General features: G+C 54.9%; 4 protein-coding genes across 4 annotated transcripts; 2 read left to right on the top strand and 2 right to left on the bottom strand.

Moving 5' to 3' along the window:
* Positions 1 to 67: 67 nt before the first annotated feature.
* Positions 68 to 2389, top strand: JCM15063_002515 (uncharacterized protein; the record flags this gene model as incomplete). Its single annotated transcript, XM_076677615.1, has 4 exons — positions 68 to 150; positions 231 to 781; positions 846 to 2103; positions 2170 to 2389. The coding sequence occupies 4 exons, from the start codon at positions 68 to 70 to the stop codon at positions 2387 to 2389; spliced, it is 2112 nt and encodes a 703-aa protein (XP_076535313.1).
* Positions 2390 to 2730: 341 nt separating this feature from the next.
* On the bottom strand, positions 2731 to 6727 carry JCM15063_002514 (uncharacterized protein; the record flags this gene model as incomplete). The annotated part of the gene is made up of 5 exons (XM_076677614.1): positions 2731 to 3890; positions 3980 to 5829; positions 5921 to 6024; positions 6100 to 6235; positions 6561 to 6727. The coding sequence occupies 5 exons, from the start codon at positions 6725 to 6727 to the stop codon at positions 2731 to 2733; spliced, it is 3417 nt and encodes a 1138-aa protein (XP_076535312.1).
* A 391-nt stretch (positions 6728 to 7118) lies between these two features.
* On the bottom strand, positions 7119 to 9263 carry JCM15063_002513 (uncharacterized protein; the record flags this gene model as incomplete). The annotated part of the gene is made up of 9 exons (XM_076677613.1): positions 7119 to 7139; positions 7222 to 7518; positions 7596 to 7612; positions 7689 to 7944; positions 8023 to 8069; positions 8138 to 8192; positions 8257 to 8681; positions 8743 to 8826; positions 9104 to 9263. The coding sequence occupies 9 exons, from the start codon at positions 9261 to 9263 to the stop codon at positions 7119 to 7121; spliced, it is 1362 nt and encodes a 453-aa protein (XP_076535311.1).
* A 1288-nt stretch (positions 9264 to 10551) lies between these two features.
* On the top strand, positions 10552 to 12137 carry JCM15063_002512 (endonuclease III domain-containing protein; the record flags this gene model as incomplete). Its single annotated transcript, XM_076677612.1, has 2 exons — positions 10552 to 11181; positions 11253 to 12137. 2 exons carry the CDS (start codon positions 10552 to 10554, stop codon positions 12135 to 12137), a joined length of 1515 nt encoding a protein of 504 aa, XP_076535310.1.
* Positions 12138 to 12479: the final 342 nt, after the last annotated feature.

Here is a 12479-nt window from a genome sequence, read left to right as displayed (position 1 = left end):
TCCTCAATCAATTTCGCACATACCTTTCGCTGCTCTCGTCAGCAGACCTCATCCCGATCTCGCCGAGATGTCAAGCAGTGCTCGAGCGAAGGATGGACACCCATCGGAACGGTTCGACAAGATCTTGTACTCGGACCTGAATGACGAGAGGTGAGTTGTCTGCGTGTCCCTCCCGCCCTTCGTTCCCGCCGGGTCGACTGTCAATCCTTGCTGACCATGCGTGTAACTAGCGAATGGGTCCGGCTCGGAAAGGGATCGTTTGGCTGCGTGTACAAGGGCGAGTACCTCGGAATCGAGGTCGCAATCAAAGAGGTCATGCACTCGACCGAGTACAGCGTCGAGAAGTATTTGTACCGCGAGATCTCGCTCATGCAGCAAGCGCGACACCCCAACATCGTGACCCTGATCGGGCTCTGCCTCGCGCCACCACCGCCACAGGATGCGATTACCGATTCGGGCACGTCCATGGCGACCCGGATCCTGATCATCTCCGAGTACCTTCCTCGCGGGAACCTGCGACAGTACATCCTCGACCGTACCCTGCCGTTCCCGTGGAGACTTCGAATTTCGTTCTCGATCGATATCGCCCGTGCGCTGTCGTACCTCCATGCGAACCCCCGAAACTGCATGCACCGCGACCTCAAAGGCGAGAATCTTCTCGTGACTGAGAACGAGCGACTCAAAGTCTGTGACTTTGGGTTGGCGAGGGTCGTCGACGAGCAGACAGCTTCGGCTGAACTGCAAAAATCGCGACCTTTGACTTATTGCGGCACGGACGGCTGTGAGCGCGAACCTTGTCTTCTCATGAGATACTCGGCTGACGACTGCTATGCGGCTTCTCGCAGACATGTCACCCGAAATCCTACTCGGCGAGCCCTTCACCCTTTCGACGGACGTCTTCTCCCTTGGTGTTCTCTTCATCGAGATCGCGTCTCGCACTCTCACCTCTCAACATCATTTCGTGCGCTCTCCTCCCGACTATGGACTCGACATACAAGAGGTCCACTCGTCGCTCTCGCCAAACTGCCCGAAACAGTTTATCGATCTCGCCTTGCGATGCTGCGACACATTGCCTGACCGTCGCCCAGTCATGAAGGACATCCTTTCAGAGCTGAGGGAGATTGAGCGACAAGTGCTCGCGAGACAAGATCGAGGAGAAGGCGACGCACATTCCCGAGGGCGAGACTCGACGAGCGTCAAGGGCAACGTTGGCTCCATTTCGTATGCCGGAACAACAAAGCGGGGATCAAAGCCTGGACTCGCAGGTGCAGGTGGACGAACGAGACCTTCGGCGCCGCGATTGCCTAGCTTCGAGGGCAAGGTGCAACTCAATTCAAGCTTCCTTGCGGGCTCTCGCGATCCTTCTGGCAAACAGCTCGGTCATGTCATATCGAGGGAGGGAAGCGAATCGGAGGATGACGGGGAAGCTTTGCTCGCCCTGGCAGAAGCTGACGTTCCTATCGACGAAACCGACGACGGTCCCGACGTACCTTACTCGACGGACGTACTCAAGCCTCGCAGCACCATCATTTCAGGCAAGCGACCATACGGAGCGCTCGGCAGTACCAGCGGGAGTACCCTCAACGAAGGAATCGAAGACGGAGCCCGAGCTCAGAACGAACGCAGTCGTAGTGGCTCGCTCCCTTCCCTGCCGCCCTCATGGGTTGCCGCTCACTCGAGGAAAGGCTCAAAGACTCATTTGTCGGGAGAAGAACACGACGAAGATGGAGGAACTCCGACTGTCATTGCTCGATCGAATCCAGCAGACTCGCCTGACAAGAAACTGTCGTACATTACCGCTCAAACATCGACGCTATCGATTGCAAACGCGGTCGTTGGCTACAAGTCTGAAACAGATGGCGATGACGAGGAAGAAGACGAGGCGCGAGATGTATTCCATTCGACGTTCCAACATCCCCCGATCTCGACAGGTCCACCTCCGTTGAGCGAAGCGCTGCACCGCTTCAGTCTCATCAAGCCGGGTCTACAGCGCTTTCTTGGTAGCTTCGCGCCGTACTATGGCGATGACAGCGCGGGCAAGTGTAACCTCTGCACAAAGAGGTTTAACGTCATGAAAGCCTACCTCGCCTGTGACGATTGCGCGTGAGCCTTCACTCTCTCGAATTTCATGGTCTAGCCGACTAGTGCTAACATTGCTACGGTGATAAGGTACGCGTGCCATATCAAGTGCTCCGATTCGGTCGCCCCGTCGTGTCCGGCTTCCGCAGCGAATACGCCTCTCACATCACCGACATTCCCACCCAAACCTGCGCTCGCGATCCCCTCGCCGCCTCATTCTCGCACATCGAGCAAAGATCGAACTTCGAGCAAACTCATCAAGAAATCGAAAACGCTTTCTTTCGATGGTGGCAAAGTCAAACTCGCGTGATGTGACGCTTCGATCCCAGCCTTAGAATGACAGACCCCTCTCACAAGCTCAAGCCACATCTGACCGATTGCCCCCACCGATTGCCCCGGTGTTGCACTCAAGATCTGAGATATACCCTTCTCTCCTCAACTGTTCCTCTCTTTCCATACCAGTGTACTGCGATTGTCCTCGATTGTCTGCTTGTTTCTCTTGCCGCATCTCTGCTTTTCGTAACCCCTACTCTCTCTTGATACCCTTGAAATCTCGACTCGTAACCCCTTCAAAAATCGCGCACTTCATTGCGGCAGATCAAAGCATTGAATGCCAGAAAAAGGGAAAAAGGGGGAGATCGCTCTCTATAGCTAGATTTCGAGTTTGCTCGCTTCCTCGACCATGCTCAACTCGATCGCGAACCGCAAATCTTCCTCCTCTCGTTTCCGTCTCCGTTCGTCCTCGGCCTCGATCGATGCTCGAGTTGTCGATGATGTGTTTGTTTGCAGCTGGTCAGACAGTAGCGACTTACCAGTCTGATGCCAGGGTGAACTCGATCGGAGGGTCGAAGGGGAAGGTGATGACGCTGACGACAGGTTAGTTGCAGCGACTTGAGACCATCCTCGACGAACTGGAGTGGTGACAACCCCTGTCGCAGGGCCCGTTTCCGAAGCAGGAAGGGGTGAACCCGTACGAGAACCAATGAAAGGCGATGTTGAAGCCGGCGACGACGAGGCGAACGAAGGTTTTCTACTGGTCACATTTGGGGGAGGTGAAGTCGAGAGAGATGCGGCAGTCGGCCACAAACTTGGATCCATGTCAGGGATCGGATCATTGGCGTAGTTCGAGAAAGACGATCCGTACGTCGGTCCAAGTCGAGGCGAGATTTGCAGTTTGGCATTCGAAGTGCCAGTCGGAGAGCCGAGAGCCGAGAGCGATGGTGACGAGGCTGCAGACGCAGGTTTCCAATTGTATGCGGAAAACGAACGCGGCGAAGGCGAAGGCGATCCACTGTGGGGCTGGTTACTGCTATGCAAAATCGAGGATCCCCGGACGTACTGTGACGATGAGACCGTGAGCGAAGTCGAGGGCGAGTTTTTACCGGATGATCGACTTTGATCAAAGGAGTCTTCGTAGTCGTTGATCACAATATTGGAAGGTCGACGCTGGAAAGCCAAACGAGAACCAGAAGGTCGTCCAACCTCCTCGTAGTCTTCGTCGAGCATCACACCGTCATCAGCGAGCCATTCATCCGGCGGTTGTTCCCAGTCGCCATCGCTCTCCTCCGCATCAGATCCTCTAGCCTTCCCATTGTCCAGGGCGACAGCGATGAGTTTTCTCTCTTCTTCCTCGGCACTGAGGATCATGGCAAACGCGATTGCTTCCTCTTCGGTCAGGTTGTCGAGCGAAGGTGGCAGCCCAAATTGCGAGTTGACTCGATGATCTTCTTCGTACCGCTCGACCCGAGCAGAAGATTCGGCCGACAAGGCCGAGAGCGATTCACGCACTTGATGCTGCAAGTCCATGTTGGCTGTTTTTTTTTCGTATGGACAAGGTTTTGCGGATGAGCTTTGGGCCCATCCTAGTAGATCGCGGAGAAGGAGAAGGAAGAGGTCGTACCTTTGAACCGTTCCTGCCTCGCCGTCAATTTACCAGTCTTACCAAACCCTAATCCAGATTTCTTCTTGAAAATCGGTTCCGTCCTCCAGGCGAGGATCCGTCCCCCAATCGCCGCGACAACTGAATCCCGATTCGCCCGGATGTGACTGACGAGCCACCTTTCCTCGTCGTCTTCTGCGACGAGTCCCTGAGCGAGCAGTCGAGACGGATGTCGGGGCGCGGATCTATCCCTGAAAGTCCGAACGGGGATCTGCGTTGTCGTGGCAGGTCCGAGCGTCGAGTAGAATCTTAACGTGCCATCGAGCCCGCCAACAAACACGCCCGCTTCGGTCAATTCGAGTGCCGTCACTTTACTCGTTCTACCTCCCGCTTCCGGAATTTCGACATCTTGGATGACTTTCGAGGGTGGAACGATGTCATCCGGTCGCTCGGGTGGATCGATGGTCCAATCCCACAAGTACACTCGTCCCTCACTGTCTCCAGCAACAACGTACTTTCTCCTCCCGAACGTGTTGTTACCGCGTCCATCCTCCAGAGCATTGTTTGAATCGATTCTTGAGAGCGAGTTTGCGCGCGAGAGCGATGGAAGGGTCGAGGAAGAAGCGATTGAAATCAGTCGTGGAGGCACAAGAGATATCGAGGGGGTTTCGCTCGGAGTAGCAGGTTGCGACACGTGCGGTATCGGGGGAGGTTCTTCAAAATCGACCGCGATGCTGGTGATCGTCGAGAGGTGATTGGGGAGAGGATATCCAAATATAGTTCGACTGTATGCTGGCTCTGTGGTACCCTCGGAGATTGAAATGCGAGAGAAAGTCGTCGAGTCTTCCGAGTGAACGAGGAGGGTTCTCCTTGAATCGCTGCCAGGTATATCAAACACGAGCTTCTTGACTGCGCCTACTTCGCCTGTTTCGATGACGACCGGCTCGACCTCTGCAGTGTACGAGCCAGTGGATGATTCTGGCAATTCGATGGCGGACCACACGACGATCTTGCCGTCACTCCTGCCAATGGCCAAACTTGCGGGTCTGCCTCGCTGTCTCCCAATCCATCCCGAATCGAACGCGATCGCGGTTGGACGAACTCGATGTCGCATAACCTCGGCAGCAGAGGCACCTCCAGCGACATTGGCTGCTTGAGCGGTCGGTGCAAGCTGTGTGATCTTGACGTCCCATCTCGCAGACCAGATCTTGACGGCGGCCGGTGCCCTCTCCCTTGCTCCCGGGACGGGAGGCACATTCGAGCTCCATGCATGAACGTACCCGTCTCTGCCGACACTGACAAAGACATCGTTCCGCTGATGAATCCCGAGCACGATCCTACCTTCTCCCGTTCCCGCGACGTTCGAGAAGGCGACCTGATGTACGGCAGTACCTTCCCGGTGCGCTTCGAGCACTTGTCGAACTTCACCTTGTTCGATCGAAGAGCCGACCGATCCTCGTCCAGTACTGTTCGACGCGCTGTTTGAAATTCGGAGACTCCCATCTCGCATCCCCCACACCAACCGATTCCCTCCCTCGAGAGGCGCGACTGCACACGAACTGACGGCGATCATGGGCAACATGGGTCTTCCGACGTTGTCGAGTGGACACGACAGGAGGGGTCGTTTCGATAGTTTGCCCGTGAACGGGACCGAATGTACTGCAGCGCCGAGACCGAGCGAGATCGAGAGCACGGGTAGGTCAAGCGGCGAATTCAAATCACGTCGCGAAGAATGGGAAGGGGTCGAAGGTCTTGAAGACGGGGTTTGTAGCGGGTTCGAGTTGGTTACCGGGAGCTGAATATGGATCGAAGTCAAGGCTCCGAGCGAAGGGTTGTGAATCACGGTCGGAGTTCGAGATCGGTGCCATAATCTGCGAAACAAAAGAAACCAGAGAAACCAAAGAAACCATGAAAGATGAGAGCATGTACCCAGGAGCAACAATTCTTTCGAAGACAGCTCACCGCATAAGGGCTACACGGGCGATGTATTCAGCTCGCCAGGAAGATGACTCTATCCTCCTCCCTAACGAGTTTGGTGTCACGCCATAATACGTCTCGAACGCCGACTGGAAATCCAACTTATGAGCATTCGTGGTGACGGGCGAAAACCCGAGATGTTCTGGGGACTTCAGAAGACTCACACGCCAGCTCGTTTCGTCACCTACGACATCGTTCCATACTTTGCAAACGAGCTGACAGGTACCAAGTTCGCGAGGCGGGAGATGCGCAAAGATGTGCGCAAGGCATTCAAAGGGCAATTCCTGAATTGGCGAGAACCTGCAATGAGATGTTTCGCGTCAGTTCGAGATTGGACTGGACATAGGACCCTGCAGAACGAGTTCCTCTGGACTATTCCCTCGGTGAGAGCGGCGAGAATGGATCTCGGAGAGGTGACGAGCGTTTCGCAGGTTGCTTGTAGACCTGTACATCCTCCTTTGTGACGCAAATACCATCTTTCCACGTCCTGCTTGTCCATCCTAACAACCACAATTCCTAGGACACGGTTGCTGATGTCGGGAGAAGAAGACCTCTCCCTAGTTTGTATCCCCGGATCTCTTCGCCATTCTAGAATCGCCCAGAATAGCATGGGTTCGAGACGTACCCATACGCTGCAGAATCTCTTGTTCTCCCTTTCCCTTTCCCTCTCGCATCCTTGTACGAACTCGAGACGGAGGTAGTGACTGCGAGTGAGTCTTGGCGTCCTCCTTCCGTTGCGATCCCTATCGGTACAGGTATGGTGCTCGAAGATGAAGGAGCATCGTCGTTCATGCCTCCCTTGTATGCTGAATGCGAATATGAGATGTAAACCCGGCAGGTGACGTCGATCAAACACGGGTCAGGCTTTGTTCTAGAGTTGTGAAACGTTGGGTCGGCGATGACACGAGATGGTTGGATTTGGTATCGAGAGGAAACTCGAGACTACAGCCGAGACCCCGACAGGTGATGTAGTTTGAAGGAAGAACGTGCCTCTCTGCAGGTTGTGGCTTCCGCGGGAAACCCCTGTCTTGCTCTGTCGATTTCTCCATGACTTTCCTCTCATCTCACCCGAATTTTGCTCGCGACAACCCAGCTTGACCTCAGGGCGATTATGGTTGGTTTCACAAACACAGGGCAGACTATATTTGACATCTTATTTTCCAGTCATCGATCGGGACAGTTTTTACTTCTCATCAGTCTTGTCCTGTCGTGGGTATCGTGATGCTCACAAGAGCATGAGTGTCCGTCTCGAGGCAGTAGGAGAAAAATTGAATCAAGCAACTCACGTAACTGCTGTCGATCCCACCAAGCAACATTTTGACGAGCCACAATTCAGGCGTGAGGTCGACTGGAGGGTTCCCTTTCGCCATGTCGTCCTGTTCGTTCTCATAGTTGCTCGTGCAATCGACCAAATCTCCCACGACCGGGTGGTTGTCAATCTCTTCGAGGAACGCACGAGCTTTCTGGTCGTTGCCGACTTGGGCGAGTTGGTACGACACGGCGTCGGGTCCGTACCGGGTTTGGCGCAAGACGTTGTTGGCGTTGATGATGACGTTGGTCAAGGTTTCACGCGCTTCTCCTCCCTGTGCAACGCACAACCAGAAAATAGTTAAAAACGGGTTAGGTCACCGGGGCAGTCGGGATCGAGGTGGAAACTTACGGGGATACCATCAGTGACTGCATTCGCGAGATGAGAACGGTTTCACATCAGTCCTTACTCGGCCTTTCGGGACCTACTTGAAGAAAAGCTTACCGGCGATGATCAAGACGGGTTTCTTGAGCCTGCCGGCCCTCGCGGGACCGAGGACGAGGGGCTCGAGGACCTTGGATTGCAACGCGGTACCGAGAGGGGTCAAGCCACTGAATCGGACTTGTCCTACGAGGTTGTTCGCCTCTGCTTCCGTCTTGAGGCCGTTGCCTTCGATGCGCGAGTTCATGAAGCGTACTTCGATACCATCGTCATCGAACAAGGACGCAGCGAATGCGACTCGCGAGACGATCAGTTTCAACTGCGAAGAACGAAACAGGCGAGTGAGCACGTCGTTGCGATCTCCAAGACGAGGCCCCAAGAAAGGGAAAGCGCTCACGTCGTCGATACGCGAACCTCCTTCCTCGAAGGCCATCGATCCCGAATCTGTGCATCGATTAGAGTAAAATTCAGTTCCTGTCACATGCGCAGACAGGTTTCCACTAGTACCGTACCATCGCAGTAAAGGATCGTGTCAAACAGAGCCAACTTGGCCAAGTCCATTCCAATCTGCAAGACAGAGCTTTGTGAGTGACTTGCCCCCGAGGACGACGTATTCTTGAGGGATGCTCACTTCGAGTGGCATCCTCCATTCGTTCGCGACTCGCGCGAGAGCTCCATCCCTCGCGATCCTCTGAGCGAGTCCGTACAGTTGGTTCGGGTCGGGGTAGAACGCTTCAATGTGTTGGTCAACGACCGTGTGCTTCAACAGTTCAAAGATGAAATTGGGATCGGTTGCCGAGGAACCTCCCGCGGCGGACTGTTGCTGCTGTTGGGGACGAGCAGGAGGAGGAGGGGGTCCGGAAGGAGCACCGTATTGCTGCTGCTGCTGCTGTTGACCATACGCAGGCTGCCCGTAGCTGCCTTGTTGGCCGTAGGCTCCCGGTTGTTGACCGTAACCTTGCTGTTGTTGGCCGTAGCTGTGCTGTTGAGGCGCTTGACCATAAGCTCCAGCTCCACCAACTGGAGGCGGAGGTCCAGGAGGAGGTGCATATTGGCCTGTTGGACAAGTCAGCTGGAACGGTTCAAGCCAAGGAACGATGGTTGATACGAGACCCACCTGATTGAGGACGGTTTCCTCCCGGTGTGAGCGAAGGCGGCGGACCCGTAGGCGGAGCGTACTGCGAGTTCTGCGGCTGTCCACCTGTACATAAACCCGAGGGACGAGACGGGTGGGATCAGCCAAGGGAACAAGCGAGAGATGATCCTGATGTCGACATCTGCACTGCGATGACAAATCCTCCGCAGCAGAAATGGAGAGGGCAAGGACTGTCCTCCTTGCTGATGTTGCTTCCGTTCCAGTAGCAAGAGAGAATCGAGGAGGCGATGCCTTCGTCATCGGGTTTGCCCCACCTCGCTCGCAGCTCTCCCGCTCCTCGGATCCAGTCGAGCTTTACCATGACAGACAACCGAATACGTACCAGATTGGTATGCTGGAGGTGCACCGTAGCTCTGAGGGGTTTGCGGGAGAGGGTGCGACGCTCCGTAACCGCTTGCGGGCGCCGAAGTGTTGGAGGGCGCTGCTGACGACGTGGGTCCTCCTGCCGCTCCTGCCGCTGCGAGTTTGGATGCGAGTCCCATGTTTTACTTGTCGAGTGGGGTCCAAAAAAAAGTTGTGGACTATAGAGAGCTGACAGATACAGCGACCGACTTGGGGGCGGGATTCGGAAAAGGCTTGGAATTTCGAAAGTCGTGACGCAGGCGGTGCTGCTCCGGACAATCGCGGTATCCACTCCGCAGGTTTCATGCTCGCTTCTGCTGCAGAGAACCATGTATGAACTGAATCGACACTCTCTCGAGCATTCGCGCGAGCCTGAATCGGACAGATCCATGGAGTGTCCACCAAATTGCGGTGTTTTGACATGCAGACCATGACAGCGGAGCTCTCGGCGCAGTGTGAGCAACAACCAGTTGAAGCACGCAAACAGAGCAGGCAACGGTAGACATTGCAGGTCAATCATGATTGAACGGAGCTAACCAAGTCGAACCGTTTTGTTGCGCCAGCGGGAAAAGCACCTGTTCCGAGACGAGCACGAGTTTCGAGTAGGTCAGCGCTTGTTCCGGTATTCTCCTTGGGTATTCGTGTTTTCTCGAGTTGCGTGGTGCGCTCAGGTACTATCTAGAAAATATTTGAATCCTTCATGGTACGCCTCAACCCGTATGTTTCCCAACATCGGTTTGGTATGAAGAGGCGGTCGGATGTCCCTAATGGTTATGTTCCTCATCATAGCTTGCACAGTTCCACCGCGAGTCCTGTCGAGGAGGAGAGTCCGAGAGGGGATGCAGAGACTGGCAGACTCACAGAGAGGGAAGCCAAGCGATAGCAAATTTCAGGATACTAGTCAGGAGCTTGGAACCACAGAAGGTCGAGGTCGAGCGCGAGAGGCGAGGTGAGGAGTGAAGAGAGAGAAGCAAGAGAGACAGATCAGTCTGTTTTTTCTCCCTCGTCGCACGCGCTCTCTCGACCTCCTTGATCAGTGTCTCAGCAGCTACCGACTCCCGCACTGCTCTCTCCTCTCATGACTTCTGCGGCCATTTTCTTGGCTACTTTCTCGCGGCAAGGACTGTTCTGAGACTCGTGCTCATTTACATGATCAACACTCTTCATCTGGGTTGCCTAATCCATGACGCCTCAGATCTGGTACTTGATGTATTTCTACATTCGCGTATTTCGATGGTCGAAAGGAGAGGTGAGAAAGCTCGATCGCGGAAAGTTCAAGTCGAAAATCGATCCCGCAGCCCGGGAGCCCCTGACGTCGACCTTTGACTTTGCCGAATTGATTTCACCAACTCTCTCTTATTGCAACTCTGCCGTTACTTCCGGTCTACCAACCTGTTCTCAATCACCAAGAGATTCAGTACGGCTGTCATGGCTCGCAAAGCACCTACGAAACGCACCAAGAGTATCTCGCCGCCACCTTCCCCCGCTCTCTCTTCTCCGCTGTCATCTCCCGAACCGCCCACAGTCGACCGCAAGCCAAAAGTCGAACACGACAGCGATGAGCACCAGCCAGCAAAACCTTCCGCTGCGGCGTTGAAAAAGATTCAGTTGTACGAGAAGCAATTGCAAACGGGTACTCCGTTCCCTCAATGGGCTCACCCGACGCGATCCGAAGCTCAACTCGTTGCCGACCGGCTCGCGTCCGTACACGGGATGCCTCAACGACCGAAAGTGTTGGTCGACAAGCCTGGAGCGGCAGCGGGATGCGGACAAACTCCCGATGTCCTCGATGCGTTGATCCGTACGATCTTGAGTCAGAACACGACGAGCAAGAACAGTACCCGTGCGAAACTGAGTATGGACGAGGTGTATGGACGCGCAGAGTACAGGAAGGTTTTGGAAGGTGGCGAGGTCAAGTTGGAGGATGCGATCCGGTGTGGTGGACTCGCGAAACAGAAGAGCAAGAGTATCATTGGGGTCTTGAGGCGGATAGACGACAAGCTCCGGAACGAAGGACGGTCGGGAGAGCAGCTCTCTCTCGACTGGTTGCACAGCAAGGTATGTCCTCGAAATCTACAGTCGCTGACTCTCAAAATCTCGACGCATAATGATGGTTGTCTGTTGCTCAGAGCGATGAAGAAGCGATGAAGGAGCTCATCTCGTACGATCTCGTCGGAATCAAGACTGCATCTTGCGTCCTCTTGTTCTGTCTCGGTCGCTCGTCCTTTGCGGTCGACACACACGTGCATCGCCTCACCCAATCCCTCGGGTGGCTCCCCCCGACGGGATCGGTCTACACTGTCTCTCCCGACTCGGACGATCTCAAGAACCCTCAATTCAGCACGGCTTCTAAAACGACGACCGCCCCTTCTCGCGATCAAACGTTCTACCATCTCGACGCGACCCTGCCCGACGAGCTCAAGTACCCGTTGCATTCGCTCCTCGTGCGTCACGGTCGAGGGTGTGTCAAATGCGCGGCAAACGGGGTTACGACGCAAGATATCGTCGATACGTGTCCGATTGAAGACCTGATCGTGCGAGGCAAAAATGGCAAGAAGAGAAGTCCGAAGAAGATCAAGGTTGAGAACGAAGATGGTGACAAGGTGGGCCAAGTCGAGGAGGACGATGATGGCAACATCAAGCTCGAAGTCAAGGACGAAGTCAAGGCCGAGATTGGAGAGCACAATGAAGCCGGACAAGGCGATGTCAAGGTCAAAGTTGAAGATGAAGTACTCCAGACGAGGCGCACTCCAAAGCGGAGTGCAAAGAAAGGAGGATCGCATGCGGAAGTAGAAGAGGAGGACGATGACGACGACAAGAAACCGGCAAAACGGCCTCGCACGAAACGCACTTCGTCTTCTTCAGCAGATCTCGGCAAGTCCATGTCCAAGACGAAGAAAGGGGTTGCCGTGACGGGCAAGAACGACAACATGGTCCACAGTGTCGATCGAGACGAGGCGGAGATGAGTGGGCGAGGCTGGCATCAGGGCACGATGCATGGTCTTGAAGTTTGAGGCATACAGTAGTATGATCACGGAACTAACCTGTTGTTGTCTTCTTCTCGAGCTTGTTTTCCGAGAGATTCTCGAGCGAGCTACGGTATGCACTCACCACCAGACGTCGATTGCTGTGCCTAAACGACTCCGAGGAGAACAGTGTGACAGACTCAACGAGAGCTAGTGACGCAAAGCTTAAATCGAAAAAGAAGGTCGGCAGCTTGAACGCACTGTAATGACAACTGGCGGTGGCTCAGCTGAATCAGGCGACTCGTGCGAGGCGAAATGACCCGAGCGTGCGAGGCCGGGCTTTGGGTGCACGTCCTCGCCGAGGTTTCACGTAATTCCCGTGCGCGCGGC

This window comes from Sporobolomyces koalae (assembly GCF_050403365.1).
Source record: "Sporobolomyces koalae JCM15063 DNA, S_koalae_JCM15063T_v1_ctg9, whole genome shotgun sequence".
In the NCBI taxonomy this organism is placed as follows: Eukaryota; Fungi; Basidiomycota; class Microbotryomycetes; order Sporidiobolales; family Sporidiobolaceae; genus Sporobolomyces; species Sporobolomyces koalae.
Note: the sequence above shows the minus strand (reverse complement) of the source record. Positions and strands in the feature narration are given on the sequence as shown.